Below are 25,343 nucleotides of genomic sequence, written 5' to 3'. Positions count from 1 at the left end.
TCTCAATGTCGAGAGGTAAAGTCAACGGGAGACCGGTTTTGACTAGTATAGGGTAGGAGAGCTTTTGTTATGAATTTAGTTACGCTACTGTTCCGTAATACGAAAGAATACAAGTGTATTCTCTCCATGAACATAACCCATGGTGATTTTGCTTTTAAAATTAGGACTCATTAAGACTTTATGTAAGGAGTACAGTAGGAAGTGTTAAAGGCAAGGAAAGTCATAGTACAGCTAGTGTACTACGCACAAAGCAGAAGTAGGACTGGAATCCACAACAACAGATCACGCAGCTTCTACATAACAGAGTCTACAGATGGTGAGCTAATGGCATAAATTACTGCAAGTCTTCGCGCAACAGTTGATTTTCATCAAAATTCTACCACTCCACTCGTCAATTACTTTGGGATGACTCATTTCCCCAAGCTTGCAAGCTCACGCTGTGCAAAACATATCTTGTACCAATTCTAACATACGACTGGAAGCAGCAACGTTGACTAGATCTGCACAAAGTCACGTACAGGCCACTGAAATGAAGTTCCTTCGGTCATGTCTCTAAAAGACAAGGAGAGAGAAAATAAGGAATGAAAGTATTCAACAACAATTTGGATTGGACAGGAGCCTGTTGGAAACCTTAGAATTAAGCAGATTATGATGTTATGGACATATGAGAAGGATGGCTTCAATTAGGACCCCAAAAGCATACTATGAAAGGAATGTTTTCAAATACCTTGTTAAACATGATTTAAATTGGCAGCAAAAGGTAGAACATCAGCTGTGGATGGACAGGACGAACAGGAAGAGGATTGTAAACACGCGCACCCGGCTTGCTGGAGCGAAAAATCGATGATAATAATGATCTGAGCTTTAGAACATATGACTCTTCGTTGTAAATGCCTTAGGCCACTTCATAATTTTTTTAACTAAATCTACTTATGCTCAAAGCACTGGCTTTGTTGGATGGGTTTTAAGGTTTAATTTTTTTCCAGAATTCTTTTTCGGGAAGCTTTGATCTGAACTGAGATATTGTTCTTGTAAATATGCTAAAAAAATATTCTCACAGTTGGCATTGCTGTGTGGAAATGATAAAATAAAAAGCATTACATTAGAGACTGTCATATTTAAGAACACCACCAGCTGATTGCATCAGTCTTACAAGTGTCCACTGAACATCAATTCTCTCCAGGTACATAAAGAACGAGGAAAAACGTGGGATTAAAAAAAAAAAAATACAGGAATACTAAATCTGTTCTCAAAATCGGAGGTAAGTCTTTGCGATCAGGAGAAAGGGAGGAAGGAACAAAAATAGGGAGTCTCCCGCTGAAATCTGGGGAGTTGGCACATCTGCACTACCACTGGTGGAAACATTCTTTCAAGAAACACGGGATGGCTAATGCGCTTGACGGAACTGAGGACAACATTCCGCTTGAAGACAGTGACAATAAACAATGATTCTTCCACCAGCATTGACATTAAAGTGGTTATAAATTCAGGAAATGAAATGTGTAATTACCGATTTAAAAAATTTTTATTGCACATATTTACATTAAATTTAAAAAATTGTTTTCCTGTGTTTTGCTTTTGCTGTTATAACAGCATACAAAGAAATGACGTGTTGTCTTAAAACTAAATGATATTTTACGAAGGGTTCATGTTTCGTAAGTAAAACACAAATAAAGTTCACTTTGTATTTAAAAAAAGAATTTTCCCTCTTAAAATTAGGGAGCGCGGATTATTCACGTATATACAGTAAATGAAACTACAGCCATACCAACTCTGTGATACCAACTATTTAGAGTGAAACTAAATTCTACTTATTTCAACGTCTGCTCTCTATCTGCGATATCGATCCCTATTTCTGTCGTGATACCTGTCCCTGTCTCGGTCTCGTTCATAGTCTCTGTCACGACCTCTCTCTCGGCTCCGATCTTCGTACCTGTCCCTTTCTCGAGTCCGTTCGTATTCCACGGCGGTGCCGTTCTCCTCGTCGCCTCCCCGTCTGCTGCCGCCTTCTCGATTCCTATAGGCCGAACTCCTGTCGAAGTGTTCTACACTCGGATCATGCCTCCGCCTGAGCTGCTGCTCGGAACTACCCGACGACTTCTCCACCTCCTGGGGTTCGCTCTTCGCGCCCTTAGAATTCTCGGCATTGGCCAGGTTCTTCCTCGACGAGTTCTTTACAGAGTTCAGTGCCTGCTCCAACACGCGAATCTTCTCTTCCAGCAGCTTCCGTTTGCTCTTTGCACTCTCGATCACCTCTTCCTGATTCGAGCTTGAACTGTCCGAGCTGCGAGACCTCTTCTTGTGCTTCTTTGAGTGCTTCCCCTTCACCCTCTTGGCTGCTCTCTTGCTACTTTTGCTGTTTGAGTCGCTCTCGTCCTCAGAGTCTGAGCTGGATTCTGATGAAGAACTAGACGACGAGGTGGAAGAGTTCTCTTCTTTCTGTTTCCTCTTTTTCTTCTTTCTGTGTTTCTTTTCCTTCTTGTTTTTGACTTTCATAGGTTTCTCTTTCTTCTCTGCAATCAAGGAAATTTTTAGTATTATTATTGTTATCATCAATAACTACATTGCAGATGGGAGATATCCCAGTGGCAATACTTCCATCCAATGGAATAGCAATGTACTCTAAATTAAAACATAACTTATGCAACAACAACTGCACAGAAACAAAATCTTACGATACTAGAAATTATATAACAGAGCTGAGGATGTTAAACCATTAAAAATCGGGTTTAAGGCAGTCTAAATATCAAATCTGGCATAAACATGTACTAACTACAGTAAACTCTCGATTATCCGGGCTAATCATGGACAAATTCACACAGATAACAGAAAACATGATAATACGATTTTGTGCATTTCAATAAACAACAAAAATTTTAATAATACATAACATAAAATACTGATTGAAAATGCAATAATGTTGAACAATTAACACATTCAATAACCACTTTTATCCATAAAGTAGACCAATATAAAAATGACTTACAACGTCTGTTGTTGGTAGAACACTTGAGGCACAAAACGTGAAATCTAAGAGTTCCTGTTTGCTATTTTTAATCTATTTTTTCTGTAACTGTCTGAACACCAATCCCATAATCATTTGCTAATTTATTTACTGATTCTCCTTTCTCAAACTTTTCAATTAATTCAAGCTTTTGCATTAAAGTTAAAAGCACTTTCTTTCACTTCATAGCCATGACTGCTATCACAGAACACCAACAAAAAAACCGCTGCACAGTACCTTGTTTAGTGTCTAGTTCTCAAAGAAAGGACGCCAGCAGCACGCGTGCAGACCTGAGCGCACTCAAATTTCAAGCTCGCAGTTCACACGCATTCACAATGCCGTGATAAAAATAAAGGAAATAAAATAAAAACACAATAAACCTTGGGGGTACATGGATAACCCGCAAACTGGATATTCAGGAGTTTGTGTACAGTAGACTCCCTCTAGTTCGGCCGCCGGAAAGTCCGGCCAGCACCTGTCCTTGAGTCACGCTTCCCTCCCAAAGAAACTGCTCAAGGACAAAGATGTAGAAGGAAATGAAGAGCGAAAAATGAGTCACGCTGAGGGAAGAGCAGCTTTACAATAAGCAGCGACTTATATCGAGCAGCTGACAGAAGCAACTGCAGTTTATAAAGTAGTAGTGTGATTTTGCTTCTGAAAAAAGAACTGACACAAAAAAAAAAAAGTAAACCAATTTCTTTTAATTTTTGAATTCTGCAGAGTTTATGACACAGTACTATACTGTAATGTAAGTTCCTTTTGTTTACAACAGCCTGTGATGTTAATAAATGGTAGTGTACCTTTACAAATTAAATTCTGAGTTTTTGTAATATGTGTTTCTGCATTTAAATTTCCACCATGAATGTTCATCTCTCAATGGTGTATGGAGACATCATAAACATAAAGACATCAACTCATTTCAGGTGAGTACAGTTGGTAAAGACACATTAATACTACCTGCCTTATAATTGGTTCTTTATTTGTGTACTGTATTTCACTGAAGCTATATATTGGCATTTATAGCGTATTGTCGGTTAGTCCGGCCTACGGTCCAGTCCCGAAATGGCCGAGCTAGAGGGAGTCTACTGTATTTAAAATATTACCCCGTGAACAATATTTTTCTGTGTTTGGATGTGCCAGTTTTGTATTTACGTTGGATCTGTGAAAACAGAATGAAACTGTACTGAAACATTATACTCTGCAGCTACAACTTACTACACTGTATTTATCAAGGTTTTCTGGTGTTAATTTATGCCTTGTTTCAGTCAACCTCATCACAGGATATGACCGGCAATACTTAAACGTTGCCATTTCCACTTGTCTATGGGTGATTGCAAATTGAATGTTGCAGCTGCATTAAGAAATCTACATATATTTCATAGACTGGGAAGAGGCATTCATAAAATCCATTGGTGCAAACTAATGAAAGTACTGGAAAAAAAAAAAAAACAACTGGAATTGACTGGAAGGAAAGATTGATAAAGGTGCTCTTCAAAGAGTAGAGAGTGGCGGTTAGAGTAGATGACTAAGAGCTGTACTTCAAGGATGCTGCAGGTCACCATCACTCTTCAACATCTACCTGGAGAAGCTGACAGACAGAACCATGGATGAAGCAAAAGGTATAGCAGCGGGAGGAGAAAGAGACCATAAAATATGCTGATGATTAGAGATGTTACTTTGTCACAGATATTTTTCTGTCACCGATATATCAGATACGCTGTAGCAGACAAAATATCGTTTAAGCTGTGTATGTGGATGACGTTCACAGGGCTACGTTATCTGCTGTAGCTCAAGGTTTATATCCGTTTTTCATTTACCAGTTACCTATGGTGATATTAAAGGCGTCAAATCATACATTTTATTACAGTGTATTTACGAGCACAACAGAGAGAATACCTGTCTAGCAAATCTGTACGTCAACAGCTATCTCATGTTTCATACATAGTGCGAATCGAACATATCAGTCTTTAGCTAGCAAAGGAGGCATATTTGAACTGTTGCTTACGCTATTATACAAGGCTGGGAAATACAAGGCCTCATTGGTTGTGAAACTGGTTACTGCTCGGGCTCGTGAAACGCATCGTTTTGCCGCTAGGTGAGCTCTTCTTAGTCATAAAATTACGCGGGTGAAGTACTCATTCAAACATCCACGAGCGTTTCAAGACGTATTTTTGTATTTTATGAGTTTCTTGTGCTAGTGCGGGTGAATATAATTTAGTGACTGAAATTAATGACGAATTTACGCAATGCGAACATCGGACAAACTTAAAAAAATCATGGTATACTGTAGTGTTCCTTACTGTAAATCAAAGACCTCAAAAGGATGTGTATATCATTCAACAGATTTCCAAAAGAGGAGGAATTTAAAACTAAATGGTGATTGGCAATTTCTCACAAGGAAATAGACTGGGATCTCTGTGGAAACCTAGTGAACATTCCAGTGTTTGCACTACACATTTTAAGGACTCAGATTATAGTGTTATCACAGCACTAAAAATCCTTCGTGGTCTTCCTGTATGTGATTGTGTGTTTGTGTCCGGGAAAATCTCGAAACACAGATAGAATGACGTTCGGAAATAGGATTTTTTTTTCATCCTACGAAATTGGGAAATGAAGCTAAACCCTACAAGAAAATTGAACTTCATGTGGAACCAACCACATCTACCGCCAGTGAAGAGAATGACCTTCCACCTGTAATTATCAGTGAACCATTATATAAAACCACAGGCACACAGTATTCTATTAAAAACTCTATTGCATTAAAGTAGGTTTGAAACTGAAAAGAATAGTCAGAAAATTTAGGAGAAAAAGAGCACTTGTAAGAAGCAGAAAAATATTATTAGTGTACCACTTTAAAATAAAGGATGCATCAACTCAAAAATGAAAAAAAAAATCAACATGGACTTGACAGTTCACTGAATAAGATTACAGGACTAGCTGAACAAGGTGATTTGATAGCAAATTTCCTGATTGAGCAGATTCAAGCTTTTTGTAAACAAAAATGTAAAGTCGGAGAGAATACAATAACAGTCTGCATATTAATGTCCAACAGGTCATCCACAGGCCACAGGTTCCTAAGATATCTTAATATCTTGCACCTACCACACCAAAAAGCTTTAAAAATTTACACCGATCATTTCAGAAGAGAGAAATGAATTACTTCTTTGGTACGAACTCATCTGATTACAGAAAAGAAATCCTTACAGCATGATCATGAAAAGGTAGGTTCTCTCATCATTGATTACATGGCAATTAAATCAAGGCTGGTCTATGACAGGAATTTGGATATACACTGACTGACAGAGCAAATGCAACACCAAGAAGGAGTGGTTCGAATGGGATGAAAGTTGGGGAAAAAACAGAGACGGCACGGACGAATAATTGATGTTTATTTCAAACCGATATGCAGGTTACACAATGCGCACGGCATCGACTCAGTAGGATGTATGACTACCGCGAGCGGCGATGCACGCAGAAACACGTCGAGGTACAGAGTCAATAAGAGTGCGGATGGTGTCCTGAGGGATGGTTCTCCATTCTCTGTCAACCATTTGCCACAGTTGGTCGTCCGTACGAGGCTGGGGCAGAGTTTGCAAACGGCGTCCAATGAGATCCCACACATGTTCGATTGGTGAGAGATCCGGAGAGTACGCTGGCCACGGAAGCATCTGTACACCTCATAGAGCCTGTTGGGAGATGCGAGCAGTGTGTGGGCGGGCATTATCCTGCGGAAACAGAGCATTGGGCAGCCCCTGAAGGTACGGGAGTGCCACCGGCCGCAGCACATGCTGCACGTAGCGGTGGGCATTTAACGTGCCTTGAATACGCACTAGAGGTGACGTGGAATCATACGCAATAGCGCCCCAAACCATGATGCCGCGTTGTCTAGCGGTAGGGCGCTCCACAGTTACTGCCGGATTTGACCTTTCTCCACGCCGACGCCACACTCGTCTGCGGTGACTATCACTGACAGAACAGAAGCGTGACTCATTGGAGAACACGACGTTCCGCCATTCCCTCATCCAAGTCGCTCTAGCCCGGCACCATGCCAGGCGTGCACGTCTATGCTGTGGAGTCAATGGTAGTCTTCTGAGCGGACGCCGGGAATGCAGGCCTCCTTCAACCAATCGATGGGAAATTGTTCTGGTCGATATTGGAACAGCCAGGGTGTCTTGCACATGCTGAAGAATGGCGGTTGACGTGGCGTGCGGGGCTGCCACCGCTTGGCGGTGGATGCGCCGATCCTCGCGTGCTGACGTCACTCGGGCTGCGCCTGGACCCCTCGCACGTGCCACATGTCCCTGCGCCAACCATCTTCGTCACAGGCGCTGCACCGTGGACACATCCCTATGGGTATCGGCTGCAATTTGACGAAGCGACCAACCTGCCCTTCTCAGCCCGATCACCATACCCCTCGTAAAGTCGTCTGTCTGCTGGAAATGCCTCCGTTGACGGCGGCCTGGCATTCTTAGCTATACACGTGTCCTGTGGCACACGACAACACGTTCTACAATGACTGTCGACTGAGAAATCACGGTACGAAGTGGGGCATTCGCCAACGCCGTGTCCCATTTATCGTTCGCTACGTGCGCAGCACAGCGGCGCATTTCACATCATGAGCATACCTCAGTGACGTCAGTCTACCCTGCAATTGGCATAAAGTTCTGACCACTCCTTCTTGGTGTTGCATTTGCTCTGTCAGTCAGTGTACTTCTTGGAATGACATGTAGAAAGAAATGTTGAAGACAAGCTTGGTAATAAAATGCTCTGCAGTCTGTTCAAAGGTCTTTCCACACATTACAGGATTCCTGTGTCGTATTATTTTACACACAACCTGACAGGAGATCAACGAGGCCTTACAGGTTGTAGAAGACTGTGGATTCCAAGTTGTCTGAATTAAGTGAATGTGACCAAGTTTCACTTGTGTAGAAAGGAAGCAGACCTTGTACATCAAATTCAGCTCCCATTAGATCCCAGAAGGTCTATATTTTTGAGTTTTGACCCTAGCCATATATTAAAAAATGTAAGATCACAACACTTGAGTAGGAATGTTAAAGTAAATGGTAACGCGGTAATTGCAAAACATGTGAAAAAGCTGTATCGCCTGCAAAAACGATTGGTAGTGAATCCTGTGCGGAAATTAAATAGGAAAGTACATAGTATACCCTACAAATCTGGATAAATGTTGCAAGGGCTAAAGTAATATTCTCGACAGACACTATTGTTGGCCTAAGAAGTGTGGAGAAAATAAGCCCAGAAAAAATCGGTAACAGGAACAGCTTCAATGAGACCACAAATTTTCATAAACCGTTTCAAACATAGTATGATATTCATGATTATTTGCACTTCAACAAAAACGGATCACAAGCAACATTCGGAACGCGCGGTTTCTCCGTATTATAATTAGCTATACATTAGCAAATTTTTACAAGCACTTGTCACTTGAACATAAGAAGATATTCAAAACTTATGTCTAAGAAAGGTGATCCTAGTGGGAGAACTGAAAACTAAATGCGGTAACCCTACTTCTCATTGCTCATTTCGAGAAGTACTCATCCAGTTTTCAAAATAATCACGGTTCTGAATTTGTAATGTTTGTAGATTTAAGCCTATGTGTACAAAATAGTGAGGTACCGTTTAAATAAAGCGAAGTTAGTACCGTGACCTCAGAAAATGTTAATGTCATGACACAGTACTTGAAGTCTGAATATTAGCCCTTTGGTACCATTACTGAAAGTGGAAACAAAATATCAATATCTTTAACCGTTCATGAGTTATTTGAGGTGGACAACTTTGCTGAATAACCTTGTACATGGGAGAAATATTTGTATTAAGTTCATAAATTTATTATTTTTAGTCATTCTATTTTTAAACCTATATTAAGTACTGTAAATAATTGGGATTCCGGAAACAGGTGGTGGTGGAGGTGATTATTGTTTTAAGAGGAAGTACAACTAGGCAACCATCCTGTATATAAACTAATCAGAGATAAAATATGGAAGGGATCAGACACTTTGAAAACTGAAGGTAGGCCTATGGCCAAAGAACGACAAGGGTCACGAATGGCATGAAAATGAAAGACTCCCTTGGCCTCAAGTGCTCTAATATTGTTGGGGTCAGAAAAGAACAAGAGTTGACCAAAGGACCTCAGATAGGATAGATGAAATTAAGGAGCCTGGTACAAGTAAGTGGAAGCAATGCCAGAACTCAGCTCAGGGACCCGTGGTCACCAACCCGCTCTCCCAAGTTGAGAGCCACTGGGACCCCTTTTAGTCGCCTCTTACGACAGGAAGGGGTTACCGTGGGTGTTATTCTACCACCCGCCACCCACAAGGGGATCCCGGAGACATGACACGGGTAATCACATCCCCCTTGTTAATTTATTGCGCATCATGTTAACAACCTTTTCCCTAAGCATTATTAAAACTTCATATTATACATGTGAATATTACTTTTCCCACTTCGTAATGTCCTGAATCTTCCGAAAAATACTACCGGACACTGTCACCATATCAACTAGAGGTATTTCCATACTGGCCACCCACGATCAAAGAGTGAACATGACAATAATGATATGCTCGTGCTTTCTGCGACTGAAACAGAGATAAAAGTCAGATATATTTGTGGCACAGATACGTCTGTCACCGATATTCTGAAATATCGGTTAAGCTCATATCGACTGATGACAGAGCGATGCTGGCAGAATCGGAAGAAGAGTTGCTGAGGATGCTGAAGGATGTTGTGAGAATCAGAATGACTGTATATACAGACAAGACAAACGTGAAGAAAGGACCAGTGGATATATCGTTAGAAAGGAAAATAGTGGCATAAGCAGCATCATCCGGATATCTCGGACATCAGATTATGAGGAATGGCAGCTGTAGAGAAGTAGTGAGTATAAGAAAGTATATTATATTATTATCCCATTAGGATCCTTTTCTCCTTTTATATTTGTCATTTGTTGCTATTCTTTTATCACCTGTATTTAACCTTCGTCTCATGTTTTCCTGTTCTTATCCAGCTTTCTTCTTATCCTATACATATCCCACATCAGGACTGTCAAGATGCCCCTCAGTGAGTGCTGATGCCCGCCCTTCTGATGAAGCTGTGAAGTAGAAACAAGCTCGTCGGAGGCTGAGAAGAGATAGATGCACAAGAACTGGGATCGATGAAGAGAGAGCCTACCTACAAGGGGCGATCAAAAAGTTTCCGTTCGACAGTCGAAGGGTTCTGAATCGCGCTGCCAATTGGGCAAAATCTCAGCGAGCATCAAGGCACTCATCCCGCCGACGCACCAGGTTAAAGAACCCCATGTGGTAAAACACCGTGTCCTGCTGCGTGAAGAAGTCCGTAAACGCCTGCTGCACATCCTCGTCCGACAAAAAGCGTCGACCCTTCAAGACCTTTTTGAGGGGATCGAAGGCATAATAATCGCGTGGGGAGAGGTCAGGACTATAGGGCCTCATCCACCTCCCACTTGGTGTCCGTAATGGACGAGGCTGGCCTCCCAGATGGACCGGCGCCTTGTGTCGAAACGCAACCCGCACAGAACTTGGTGCACCATTCCACAACGGTGGTTTTCGATAGACATGCTGCTCCATACACAGCCTTTATTCTCCAATATATGTCCACCGGTGTTTGTTCTTTGGCAGCCAAGAATAGCATAACAGCACGTTGGTCCTGTTTGGACGCACTTGGTAATGTCGCCATGAGGCCACATTTAATGCACACTCTTGCAGCAGTATGGCATTGGCCACGTGCTTTGTGAACTGTCATTTTAGAAGTTAAGCTGTTTGGAGCATAAGCCAACGCCTTACGAAAAGGCTCTCAATATGCAAGTTTAATGTTTTCGTTCCCATTTTACTTTCCCCAAGAATTTTAGTCACAGGGAGAACAAAAAGGAATTCTCAAGGAAAACAAACACTAACCTTTTTTAACCTCCTTTACAGTTACAGGAACAGAATTCTTGACAGGAGGCTCAGAGTTATGTTTAGGAGCACACCCCTCTCTCACCAGTTTGCGGGTTTCATCGTTCAATTTGTCTGAGTCCTTTGGAGGTTTGTAGTCTGCAACGTGATCGACTCTAATGGTACGTCCAAGAAGCTGAAACAAATAGTGAAATGTTGTATTACAACAAAATAGTATGAGGCATATTTATAGTAATGGAAACTGAAAAACAAGTAGGAGGGGAGTCTCATAACACATGGAACAGTCTCAAAAGTAATATCTGCAAAACAATGTTCATTCTAACCACACGCAATTAAAATTCCCAACCCGGGCAGGAAATTGAACCCGGGACCTTCTGAACTGAAGGCCTCGACGTTGACCATTCAGCCAAGGAGCCGGACCATATCCTAGCGAAATACAGGTCCCAAATAACCTGAAGATGTTCAAACACTATTTTATTGACTAAATCACACATTCATTTTAACATATTAAGAGCATTTTGTTAATTTTTTGGGAAAAATCTACTGCATTACAAGGTCAGATATCGCAAATTATTGCCCAGTCTCCATATTACGTGCTTTATCAATCATTTGTGAAAGGATCATCAACCACTGTTTGCTTGCATTTACAATTCCATACATATCCCCTCAGCAGCACGGTTTCCTCGCTGGATGCTCCTGTGTAACTAACTTGGCTATCCTCCTCCATCGTGCCAGGTCTGCCATCCACGCAGGCTCTCAACTTGATGTATGTTACGTCGACATTGCAAAGGCCTTTGATACCGTGGATCACACGCTTCTTGCACACAAACTTTCTGAACGGTTTACCGTGCATAGGAGATTCTTAGCTCTCATTAACAGCTTTCTGAGTGAAAGACTACAGCATGTGGTCCTTGATGGATGCAGTTCTTCTCCCACCACCACCCTCTCTGGTGTCCCGTATGGCAGTGTCATAGGTCCCCTTCTTCAAGCAGATTGATTCTCCCACAGATACAATCCAATTGCAAAATGCACCTGATTCCCTGTCAGGTTGGTGTACTACATGGCATCTTAAACCTCATCCCTCCAACTGTTCCACCATTTCGTTCACACTTCATAAATCCCATATTCTACAAGAATATCACCTATTGAACCAACCGACTGCAATTGTTGACAATCAAAAAGACATAGGAGTGCATTCTGACAGTAAATTGTTGTTTGTCTCGCACGTAAACAGGGTCACCTCACGTGCTATGTCACTCCTTGCTATGACAGGGTTTGTTTATAGACATGGCTTAGAGGACAGAGAAATTCCACTCAGAATTCCTGCTCCATTATGGAAAATATGCAAAAGTATGGCATGCATGCTTCTTCTCTCATATCCTGCAAACTGGGAACATACCTCCTGCACTTAAAAGAACAAAGGTTATCGCTATATTGAAACCAGGCAAACCAGACTTACCTCAAAGCTACAGACCTACTGCACTACTCAGCACAGTGTACAAACTACTGGAAAGACTTCTATACAACAGGATAAGCTCTATAATCCGTGAACAAGTGCCTATGGAACAAGCTGGATTTCGACCAAATCGCAGTTGTGGCGATCATGTACTATCACTGACCACCCACATTGAAGTTGGATTCCAGAAAAGACTTAAGACATCACTTGCATTCATCGACCTGACATCTGCTTACAACACTGTCTGGAGACATGGCATGATCTATAAACTCCTACACACAATACCTTGTATAAGAATAGCCAGACTTGTGGATAACATGTTAACGAATCGCAGATTCCAAGTAATTTTGGGAAACACCATTAGTAATAAGAAGAAACTTGACAATGGGCTGCCTCAAGGCTCTGTCTTGGCCCCACTTCTCTTCAGCCTCTACATCTCTGACATGCCTGCAACCAGTTCAAGAAGGTTTTTTTCTGTTTTTTGTTTTTTGCTAGGGGCTTTACGTTGCACGGACACAGATAGGTCTTATGGCGATGATGGGATAGGAAAGGCCTAGGAGTTGGAAGGAAGCGGCCGTGGCCTTAATTAAGGTACAGCCCCAGCATTTGCCTGGTGTGAAAATGGGAAACAACGGAAAACCATCTTCAGGGCTGCCGATAGTGGGATTCGAACCTACTATCTCCCGGATGCAAGCTCACAGCCACGCGCCTCTACGCGCACGGTCAACTCGCCCGGTCAAGAAGGTTTGGCTATGCAGATGATTGGGCAATTGCTATTCAGAACAAACAGATCGAAAATACAGAACATACCCTAACTACTGATTTATGTATTCTTGAGGAATACTTCCGAAGATGGAGGCTGAAGCCAAACCCAAACAAAACAACAGTGACATGTTTCCTCTTGTGCAATAAGCTAGCTAATCATGAACTAGAAGTGTACCTGGGTAAAAATCGTTTGACCCACACCAATGAATCAAACTATCTGGGCATCACATTAGATAGAACCCTGTCCTTCAAGAAACACCTGAAGAAAACGGCTGAAAAACTGAAATCTAGAAACAACATAGTTCAGAAACTGTGTGGCACTACATGGGGTTCATCAGCCAATACTTCACACACCACCGCCCTCAGTTTGGTCTACTCAACAGCTGAGTACTGTTCTCCAGTGTGGCTCAATAGCAGCTATACCAAACTTGTTGATGCCCAATTGAATCAGGAAATGAGAATTGTATGGCACAGTAAAATCAACACCTGCATTCTGGTTACCAGCGCTGAGTCACATTCCACCAGCGGAACTCAAACGCAAACATTCCTTACTCCGGGAGTATAAGAAGATAAATGCAAACGATCAGCTTCCAATATACCAGGACATCATTGCTATTGAAGCCAGACGTCTACGTTCGCGGAACCCCTCCATCCAGACAGCGAGACACCTGGTGAACAATAATTTCAACCTCTTGCAAACCTGGAAGGAAGAATTGGTGAAAAACATTCCATATCAGCTGCAAGACATCACAAGCACCACAACACCACCAAGTGGCTTTCCTCTACCCAGGAAAACGTAGTCAACGCTAAACAGTATAAGAACAAACCATGGCAGATGTGCAGATCTTCTCTACAAGTGTGGCATATATCTTCGCCAGAATGCAGTTGTGGTGCCCCCAGGCAGACCGTACGGCACATAGTGAATGACTGCCCGATGCATTCCTATAGTGGCAACTTCAGTGACTTTGTGAAAGCAGGTCCAGCTGTAAGAGACTTTATTAACAACTTGAAAGTCAAACTGTAAATAATGTAAATACGTAATTTATTTTTGAATAATGTTGATATGTACAGCGAAACGATAAATAAATAAATAAATAAATAAATAAATAAATAAATAAATAAATAAATAAATAAATAAATAAATAAATAAATAAATAAATAAATAAATAAATAAATAAATAAATAAATAAATAAATAAATAAATAAATAAATAACAGTGAAAGTTCAAGGGCAAATAGGAAAGTAACACACAATAATTGTTTTTTCCCTGGTATTGTAGCTGGAATGTTGAAATTTCATGACAATATAGTTTGAAGTTTGCATTACAGAGTGTATTTTGTTTTCATGTGCAGCTCTAGTGAGAGAAGCCTGAACTATGAAACAAACATGACGTGCATAATACCGTCGTCCACATGTGAAGAGCAGCAAAGTGTAGTTCGATATTTGTGAGACAAATGGCATATACCGAGGAAATTCACAGGGACATACGTGGCATGTATGGGGACGACATCTGGACCATAGCAATGTCTCCAGGTGGTGTGCATTCTTACAAGAGGGCCATATGAACTTTAGTAATTCACCACACACTACGCGGCCGGAAACAGCTTCAACTCCGCAGAATGTCCGCATTATTGAGGCAGCAATTTTGAACGACCGGTGTGTGCACCTGCAAACATTAATGGTTATGAATTTCATGTTTTTGGTCCGTATTGAACTGAGAATAATATATAAGTAATAATAATAACAACGTAAACGTTTCCACCTTTTCAATACTAAAATATATTCACAAAATTATAAATTACACGGTACTAGTTTCGACCCATCTAGGGGTCATCATCAGCTGTATTGGAGCAAAGATCACTTTTGGCGAAATCCTAAGAAAATGTTATTTTAAAGAATAACAAGTGAAATGAGATGTTATTATGGTAATAGTTAATAATACAAGGAATATACATACTAAGAGGTTTTTAACAAAGAATAAAGTATAAATGGGGTGTTGTAAAAATTATAATCATGGAAATCAGTAAGTTCTTGTATTGAAAAGACATATATAAAATTATATATGGCTTAGGAAGAGGGCTTAAGGTGGGGCTGAAGGGTGCGGGAGAAAGTGTAATTGTCTTGGAAAAGTACCTTTGATTAAATTTAGGATTGAGTTTAGGTTGGCTGCATTATTGTTTCTGAGGAAAGTGATAAATAGATCGAAGAGTATGTTGGGTTTCTCTGAGATTTCATTGAGATTGTGACTGGCATTAAAGTATTGGTCTAGGTGTATGTAGTAATTTTCCATTATGTTGAGTAAAGGGCCCTTGTTTGCTAATACGAGGATGTCCATGTCTTGTTCAATATTGGTGAAATTATGGTTATAATCTTGCATGTGTTGGCCGATGGCTGAAAACCTGTTGTATTTTATTGCGTTAGTGTGCTCGTGGTATCTGATAATGAAGTTTCTCCCGGTTTGCCCGATGTAGGTTTTTTTACAGGTGGTACATTTGATCCTATAAACTCCTGATTTTAAAAAACTGCTGGTCTTGTTGATGTGTGAAGAACATGAACGTTTTATACAATACTTCACACATCAACAAGACCAGCAGTTTTTTAAAATCAGGAGTTTATAGGATCAAATGTACCACCTGTAAAAAAACCTACATCGGGCAAACCGGGAGAAACTTCATTAGCAGATACCACGAGCACACTAACGCAATAAAATACAACAGGTTTTCAGCCATCGGCCAACACATGCAAGATTATAACCATAATTTCACCAATATTGAACAAGACATGGACATCCTCGTATTAGCAAACAAGGGCCCTTTACTCAACATAATGGAAAATTACTACATACACCTAGACCAATACTTTAATGCCAGTCACAATCTCAATGAAATCTCAGAGAAACCCAACATACTCTTCGATCTATTTATCACTTTCCTCAGAAACAATAATGCAGCCAACCTAAACTCAATCCTAAATTTAATCAAAGGTACTTTTCCAAGACAATTACACTTTCTCCCGCACCCTTCAGCCCCACCTTAAGCCCTCTTCCTAAGCCATATATAATTTTATATATGTCTTTTCAATACAAGAACTTACTGATTTCCATGATTATAATTTTTACAACACCCCATTTATACTTTATTCTTTGTTAAAAACCTCTTAGTATGTATATTCCTTGTATTATTAACTATTACCATAATAACATTTCATTTCACTTGTTATTCTTTAAAATAACATTTTCTTAGGATTTCGCCAAAAGTGATCTTTGCTCCAATACGGCTGATGATGACCCCTAGATGGGTCGAAACTAGTACCGTGTAATTTATAATTTTGTGAATATATTTTAGTATTGAAAAGGTGGAAACGTTTACGTTGTTATTATTATTACCTGCAAACATTATCGCAGACATTCAAAATTTCCTATGTTGAAGTTTACAACACTGTTCATGAAACGTTGAAATTCCATAAAGTTAGTGCTCAGAGGACGCCTAAGAACCTGACAGACAACCACAAGGGCCAGCGAATGAAGACAAGCATGGATCACTTAACACGTCACGCCGCAAAGGGCATGACTTTCTGAAAGGAATCGTCACTGGTGATGAGTCGTGGGCGTACCACTACACGCCCGAAACCAAGCAGCCCTCTATGGAGTGGAAACATGCTGGTTCCCCAGTACAAAAAAAAATTCAAGTGACTCAATCTGCTAGGAAAGTGCTTGTGACAGTGCTCTGGGACATGTTTGGTGTGTTATTGGTGGACTTTGGTGAACACGGGACCACTGCGAATACTGCAGCCTACATAATACTTTGGTTAAGTTCCGTCATACCCTTTGTGACAAGCACCGCAATATTAATGCTGACGGTGTCAAACTTTTTTATGACAATGTCTGTCCCCATGTTGCTGCTCCTGTTCACGAGAAACTCGCCAAATTTGGGTGGGAGGTGCTCCATCATTCACTATACAGTCCGGACCTAGCACCGTTGGACTTTCACCTGTTTAGCCCCATGAAAAAACACTTTGAGACAGATGCAGAAGTGAAATCAGCAGTCCGCAAATGGCTATACTCCAACCAAACGGACTTCTACGAACAGGGCATATTGAAACTGGTACCACGATGGGAGAAATGTGTTGAGAAACTTGGTGACTAAGTAGAAAATTACATCAAAGATGTAAGTTCATTTGTGATTTGTTTTGTTTTGGTACATATTAAACTTTTTTGGAAAAAAAATTATTGTGCGTTACTTTCCGATCAGCCCTTGTACTTTACTTGTGAAAGTAACTAGTGATAATGAGATAGGAAGTGATAAATTTTCTCAGTAGTTTTGAAGCCAGTGGAAATACCAGTAACATGATTGAAAAATATTGCATGATGAAAAATGACAAAGGTTAACTCATTTTGAGTTGTGGTTATAAATGGATTTCATGTAAAATAATTAGATTTGGGAGCCAGGCCGTCCGTGCTGTAGATATAAGACGGGAGTTGAGTGGAAAGCATCGGGTAGAGATAACGGAGTTGCCAACACTACAAGGTTACTCACTTTGATACCATTGAAGTTATCAACAGCCAACACGGTGCTCCTCTGATCCTCATAACACAGGAAGCAGAATCCTTTCGACTTCCCGGATCCTTTGTCTCTAACCAGATTTATGTTGACAATTTCTCCATACCTTGAAAAAGAAACATAAGATCACTGCTTATTCATAAGTACCTTGCCAATGCAATAAATATCATACATTCTCATAGTATTGACTATTGATGAACAGGATGTAGCCAGCAGTGAGGGCTATGTAATTTTTTAAAATCCATTTACCCTCCAGGATCAGTTTCCCCCCCGGACTCAGCAAAGCATCCTACCTCTACCACCTCAAAGGCAGTGTGAGACATTTGGTCGGGGATACAACTGGGAAGGAGGACAGGGGCCTCATCTGCTATGCCTTGTGGGGGGGTAAGATCGGAAGGGATAGGGAGAAAGTGGCCGTGGCCTACAGTTAGGTACCATCCAAGCATTTGCCTGGAGAAGAACTGGGGAAACTACAGAAAACCACTTTGAGTATGGCCGAGGCAGGAATTGAACCCCCCTCTGTTCAGATGACCACCCGAGGCTGAGTGAAACCCGTTCCAGCCCTCGAACCACTTTTCTAATTTCGTGACAGAACCAGGAATTGAACCCAGGCCTCTAGGGGTGGCAGCTAATCACACTAACCACTGCACCACAGAGGCAGATATCGTGTGATTACACACATAAAACCTTGAAGTTTCTCAGTTCGTCAAAACTAATGCAAGATTAAGAACACTGGAAAAATCTGGAAAAACAACAATTCATTAATAATTACTTAACTCTGTATTAATTAAATATTTTATTTTCCAGGAATTGTAAAGATCCTGGCTTTTTGCAGGAATTTTCTAGTATTTTCTTAATCTTTCATTAGTCTTGACAGACTGAAAACTTAAAAGTTATATTTTAACAGTTTCAAAACAACACAGAAAATTGCTTCCACATGAACAAATACAATTACCAAAGGGATATTTTAATGTCTTATATTAACCCCTATTTTGGATGTACAGTATATTATTTACATCATAATGTACTGTTTTATCTTAAGACTACGATTTTTTTTTAAAGGAAAAGTCGCACACTAGTGCTGGATGCATGTGCAAGAGACATCAATTTTAAAGGACTTGTGTGTACCCACAACATATTTTATCAATGTTTCAAGACATGCCAATAGTGTTATATTAGGTGTTGGTGTCTGCAAGTTGCTTGTAATGTTATTTTTCATTTATAATTTAAGGATGAAGATGACCCAATACAAGGGTCAAAACTAGTCCCGATGTAATAAATAATATTAACATATTATATACAGTACTGAATAGGTGGACCTTCTCATTCTTGTTGATAATACCTAGACATAAATCAAGCATATAACGTACTAAAAAAAAAAAAAAAAAAAAAAACATTTTTTTTAGGTCAGTTATGTATCACAAAAAACAAATAAAAGGTTTTAAGAAAGTTCTTTACAAATATGTGTATTTTTCCAGGCTCTTAATGTATTTCTATGTCCAATGTGATGATTGCAAGTTATGTGTTGTGTAGGATAAAACTTCCCTATAGGAGCCTCAGCAAAAATTACATTATTTTGAAAAGTAAATCATATAAATGTTACCATTGATGCTTTCACGACCCGTACTTATAGACATGATAAGTGCTTATGCTGTGTCAAGAAAATAAGGTGAAATTCTTTACGCTTCACAGAGTACTTTGCTCTGCGACTTCAGAGGAAAATCTCGACTGTTCACGAGGAAGACTTCTAAAAGAATATCTTTTAATATGGACATGTCAAACAAACTGAAGACACAAAGATACCCAAAAGAAGGCATGAGCGGAAGATTGGGAGACAGGCAGCTGAAAAGGCAGAAAATCAAAGTATGAAGAAGTGACTGATTTTGTTTACCAAACATTCATGTGCGCAAATACCAAGAAGGTGACTGTTGTCAGTATACAGTAATAGCGTTCTAATTGATGGTGCTTCTGTACCCGGTGGGCAGACTCAGGGAGGAGATAAATCATATAAAAATTATGTGCAATGATAGCTTTAGTAGAAAACAAAATCCTTGCTTTATGCTTGCCAGGGACCTACCAATCCTCTCCTAGAAGTATTTTTACTCATATAGACGAGTTAAAGCCAAAACTGTGTAAATCAGCTGAATGCGACCACGTGCTGCGTTCCTCTTCACCAGCCAAGTTTCATATTGTCTTCGATAGAGTTCGCACTGTGTGCAAGCACAGGGCTGCCATATTTGGTAGAAGTAAGAAAACCACCAATTTACAACCTACGCAATGATTTTCTTACAAGACCAGAGGTGCCAACTTTTGAAATGGCTTTCCCGTAATCCCCCTCCTCTAGGTACCCTCCGAAAAATTTTGGAGTCATATCCAAAGCACACTCATCTCTTGTGGATAATGACACCCTCTTTGCCCTTCCCGACAACAATCTATTCTAAAATATATCCTATTACACAAAAGTTTACACATTACCAGTTCTGTCATAAACATTCTTTGTAGCTTCTTTCCCACGCAGCAGGTGCTTTTGCGTGGGATTTTTCCTGTAGCATCCTTCCCACTTCACATTTTCACCTTATGAACAATAAGCGATTCCAGTGTAGATGTGATTATTGTAGGCTTGAAATCCTTCTGGTTTTTCCTATTAACACTGAGAACTCTTTCTGTGGGAGAGTTACTGTCAGGTACACTTAATATTGCAATAATACAAGATTACATTTTATAGTGAAGAATAGCAGAGTAGAGTTCCTTCATTCGCATAGACTTCACGACGCTCACGGGTAACAAACTGAAGTGACGATTGAATAAGTACCATTGCCAACTCACAAGCATTGAAACGAAGAGAGTCGAGTACTAATGTTCGAAAATATTCATTTTCCCTTCCTTCCTTATTTTTCCGTAGAAATTATATTTTCGTTATAATGTCGCTTTTCCGTAATAATTTACTTTGGACCGTAATGCCATAAACGTGAGGTGGAAATCCATAATAATTACGGATGATCCGTAACAGTTGGCACCTCTGCTAGGTGGACCTAAACTATCCAGACCAATGGTTTTGTCACTTGACAGACCTAATCAATCCAACCCAATGGTCTTTTCACTAACAATGCAGACATTGGCAAACCTGCTGAGTGTTATGTGACATCATCTGGGTCGCGCCATGTTAGATCTCTAACCTAACTTTCACCTGCCGGGTACGGAAGCTTTTTCTTCACATTTTATGAGGAAACTTCCACATCATTCAGCTGCCAGCCTATTTCCGCCCCCTGACTGTAAAAAACATCCCAGCTGTTAGGTGCTTCTGAAAATTGTACCAGAATATGTGTGCAACTCGTGCTAAATGTATTATTGTTTATTACATAATCAACTGGAAAATGAAGAACTTGGTTGAACAGCGAATTTATTTGGTGGAATATTACTTGAAAATACATGATGCGTTCAGAGATTTGCTGATAAATATTCCGACTCTAACATTCCTACAAAATCTTGAATTTCAAAATTGATGAAAAAGTAGCATTTTCGCCATAAAACCTATCTCTGTTGGTCCAACATAAAGCCAATTGAAAAAAAAAAGAAAGAAAGAAAGAAAGTGGTGTACAGCAGGTTCATTACAAGATATTAGCAGGTTCAGATCGTGAATTTCAGAGGAAGCAGAAAAGACATTTTAAATGAAGATAGACTTGGGGATATTTGGACATGGTTAGAAGCTAGTTCCAGAAAATCACTTAATCGAATAGCGCAGGAAATGAACATATCCATGTGGTCAGCCCACAAAGTGACCAGACTGTTGAAATTTCAACCATATAAAATGAGGTTTGTGCAGGAACTTCAAGAGACAGATTTTGCCACAAGAACAAGGTTCTGTAATTGGTTTTGTGATAGTGTTTACAATGGTAATTTGGATTCACAGCTAAGGTTTATGTTGGATGAGGCATGTTTCCATCTTTCTGGACATGTAAATTCTCAACATGTGTGATTGTGGAGTACTGAGGACCTGCATATTTTACAAGAAGTGCCACTGCATTCCACTAAAATAGGTGCCCCCACCCCCTTCTCTCTCCCTTTGCACTAAACTAGAACACTGCTTAACTTCTTTCCTCCTGGAGAGGTACACAGTAGGCTGAGAATCTGCACAAGTGTGTTTCTCAATCATAAAGCTTACATAATACTGTTTTAATTACTATTATTTTTCAATTCTTGTGGTCCCAAAATAATTTTAATAATACTTTAGTTTCAAATTTGGTGAACAACTACCCGTTGAACCTGTCGTCGGGTCGGTTAATTCTTGAAGCGGTATCTGATCCTGTAATGATTAAGATGGGGTCCTGCAAAGCAGTATCATTGGACCTTTGTTTTCTTTTGTATACAAATGATACGACTAAAGAACTGGAATCACAGATAAGGATATTTGCAGATTATGATATACTGTACACAGTAGTAAATGAGTTGCAGGATTGTGAGCGACTACTGGGGGAACCTCGTCAATGTTGTCAGACGGGCAGCGGACAATGGTATGCTGGTAAACCGTAAGGTTGTGAGTTTCATCAAGAGGAAAAGTCCTCTCAGTTTTAACTACTGTGTTGATGGGGGTGATAGTGCCTCATGGGGATCATTGGAAGTACCTAGGTGTCAATATAAGGAATGATCTTCATTGGGGTAATCACATAAATGGGATTGTAAATAAAGGGTACAGATCTCTTCACATGGTTATGAGGGTGTTTAGGGGTTGTAGTAAGGATGTAAATGAGAGGGGGTTTAAGTCTCTTGTAAGACCTCAATTAGAATATGGTTCCAGTGTATGGGAGTACTTGATACGCCAATTCGAAAAGATGCCCAAAAAAAAGCAGCTTGATTTGTTCTGGGTGATTTCTGTCAAAAAAGTAGTGTTACGAAAACGTTGCAAACTTGGGCCATGAACACTTGGAAGTAAGGAGATAAGATTCTCGACTAAACGGTATGTTTCAATCTGTCAGTGGAGAGTTGGCGTGGAATGACATCAGTAGGCGAATAAGCTTAAGTGCAGCTTTTAACAGTAGGAAAGATCATTATATGAAGTTGGAATTCAAGAAGACAAATTTATTGGACAAGGAGTAAGGGATGTGAATAAATAACCAAGAGAAATGTTCGATAAATTTCCAAGTTCTTAGAAGAAGTTTAAGAAAAAGCTAGGTAAACAACTGATAGGGAATCTGCCACCTGGTCAGCAGCCCTAAAATTCTTTTATTACGGTACTGCATGAATTCAGATGTGTGAGAACAATTTTCCACACGTATTTTGTAATGAAATGACATAGCAAGAAAATAATTATGGATATTTTCAACAGGATGGTTCCACAGTCCATCATCATCGGTTTGCCCTTCCAGCGAGCTGGGTAGGGAGTTGGAAAACGAGCGTCTTCCAAAATTGCCTATTCAAAAAGATTTTGTTGTCCATGACAGATTCCCAATTCCATCCTCTTCTCTCCACGTCTTCCCTCAGTTGGTCCATCCATCTTCTTCTTGGTCTTCTACCTGTTATTCTCTTTTCCAAATAAGCACATGGTAACCTTGTGCTATTCATTTGTTCAACATGCCCAAACCATTTAAGTCTATCTCATCATTTTTCACGCGATCAAGTCGTGTCTTTTGGAGGGTCGTTCTAAGAAATGTAATTTAACAGGCTTGAATCCTACTACAATCCTTTGATGTTAGTGTGCAGGTTTCCAGAGAATATGTAAGGATGGGAATAAAATATGACTTGTAGAGGATCATTTTTGTTCTCTGTGGGACCTTCTCATCCCGTACTACCCTTAATTCTATAGGGTCTAGACATTTTATGTCCAATTTTTGATGACCAGATAATAAGTACAGGTTTATGGCCCCCTAGATCAGCCAACCAAACTAGTGTGATACAGTTATAAGGATGAACGTTCAACCTGACAAGGACTCTGCCAAGGATTAGTATCTTTGGGGAACCCTAAAGCTGCAAAGTTGACTAAAATATTCCTCGTACTATAGAAGAACGGTGTGGGACAAGTAATTTTTAACAGTATCTGGAATAAATGGTAAATTTGTATCCATGTACAGTACTTTTAATAAGTATATTTAAATTCATAAGCTAATTTTATTCTGCATAGTTGTTAAATGTCTCGATTTTTCTGGTAGTAATAGTACATACTCCCCGCCTCAAGCACAACATGCAGCCAGGGGAGCGTAAGTTGGCCAGCGCCTGAATGCTCAAAGTTTCCTTGAAAAATGAGAGCACTATACTAAGATTTATTCTCCCACTTTAACATATTATATCCTTAGTATAGTGGTGGCCACTATACTATGACCATTTTCTCGATGAATGACTTATGGCCGTTTAAGACAAGTTGCACGGAGTGTTTTGCAAAACTTTCCACTAGTAGGACAGTTGGTTTAAAAAGGATCCACATTAATTTTCTGTTTCTTGTACTATGCCAAAATTACTGCTAGGTAAGTTATCACCCCTTTAACATCCATCTTGAAACTGCTGTTTACTACTGGCGTCAAAGCTGGCAGCTTGTCTGGCAGTTTATATACCGTCTTTTCTGACAGCTGGATCCCATGGTATCCTAAAGTGATACCGTCAAAAGAATGAACTTTCAACCTGACAAGGGCTCAAGCTAGTGCCGAGGTGATCATAGGCCTACTACCTTTCGCTCTAAAATCCAAATGCCTGCATAGCAAGTACCCCAAAGGTGTTGTTCCTTGCAAGGCATTGTATGCAGTAGGGAAATATACAGTAAACTCCACATTTCATGTGTGCTGAGATGTAAACTTGGTAGGCTACACATAAGTTAATGCCATTCCCCTTTGTTTCAAAGTACTACTCAAGTTAAATACAACAAATAATCCTGAAATGAAAATGCAATAAATACCTCACACTCATGCAGAATACTGCATCAAGTTTCAAACTAATGCTTAAAATAAACTTACTGTGAAAATACACAGATTACATCCCCTTCTGTTAAATCATAAGGAAGCCCTCCGATGAATATCCAGGCACTGTCTTTGTACTGATCATGCCATGAAGTTTTGGAGTTACGTTTTAGTTCCTGCTCACTTAATTTCTTCACGTTTTTTACATTCCTGAAATCAACACAAACCCAGTTTATAGCTGCACTGTTTTACTTTATAACCTAAGAAAATTACGGCTTTTTAATTGCAGTGTACAAGGGAAAGAAATTACAGAACATCAAATTTATTGGATGATTGGATCTGTTACATTCAAATGAGGACTTTTATTTTCAGGCAAATACCTATTATACAGCATGCAACCTACAACCTTACACACAACACGCATGAATACTTTATATATTTTCTCGAAGGGAATATCGTAAATCGTATTTTATTCTACTTACGTCATAGGATTCATAGTTTAGCTTTTTAATATATATATCCTTGCAGAAAATCACAAAACTCCGGTATGTTGCTCCAAATACAAAACACATTCACGTGTTTATGCTTTAAAACGGAGCTTGCTCCTTATGCATTGCACTGGCTAAATTACGAAGATCGTCTTTTTAGGTTATTCAATTAATCAAGTATGAAACGAAGACATTTTAAGCATTTTCAGTCACATATTGTCATACTTCTACCCAGCTTCTACCTCGTAACTGCTGTTTACAA

At 39.9% G+C, this 25,343-nt stretch overlaps 1 protein-coding gene across 1 annotated transcript; it reads right to left on the bottom strand.

The window, feature by feature from the left end:
- Nucleotides 1–1,512: 1,512 nt before the first annotated feature.
- LOC136882415 (RNA-binding motif protein, X-linked 2) lies at nucleotides 1,513–25,343 on the bottom strand. The gene is made up of 5 exons (XM_067155048.2): nucleotides 25,076–25,343; nucleotides 24,651–24,803; nucleotides 17,689–17,818; nucleotides 10,933–11,107; nucleotides 1,513–2,513 (listed from the first exon to the last, which is right to left on the bottom strand). The coding sequence occupies exons 1-5, from the start codon at nucleotides 25,087–25,089 to the stop codon at nucleotides 1,831–1,833; spliced, it is 1,155 nt and encodes a 384-aa protein (XP_067011149.2). The 5' UTR covers nucleotides 25,090–25,343; the 3' UTR covers nucleotides 1,513–1,830.

The sequence above is a fragment of the Anabrus simplex genome, chromosome 10 (genome assembly GCF_040414725.1).
Source record: "Anabrus simplex isolate iqAnaSimp1 chromosome 10, ASM4041472v1, whole genome shotgun sequence".
Taxonomy (NCBI): domain Eukaryota; kingdom Metazoa; phylum Arthropoda; class Insecta; order Orthoptera; family Tettigoniidae; genus Anabrus; species Anabrus simplex.
The sequence above is the reverse complement of the archived record's forward strand: the minus strand, read 5'-3'. Positions and strand labels throughout refer to the sequence as shown.

Bases quoted from the DNA above. Each gene is read 5' to 3' on its own strand.
- LOC136882415 (XM_067155048.2), bottom strand. The intron at 17,819-24,650 runs GTAAGTTTATTT...TTCTTTTTCAAG, and splicing joins GTAATCTGTGTATTTTCACA to GTATGGAGAAATTGTCAACA. The intron at 2,514-10,932 runs GTTAGTGTTTGT...CCTTGATTGCAG, and splicing joins TGTAAAGGAGGTTAAAAAAG to AGAAGAAAGAGAAACCTATG.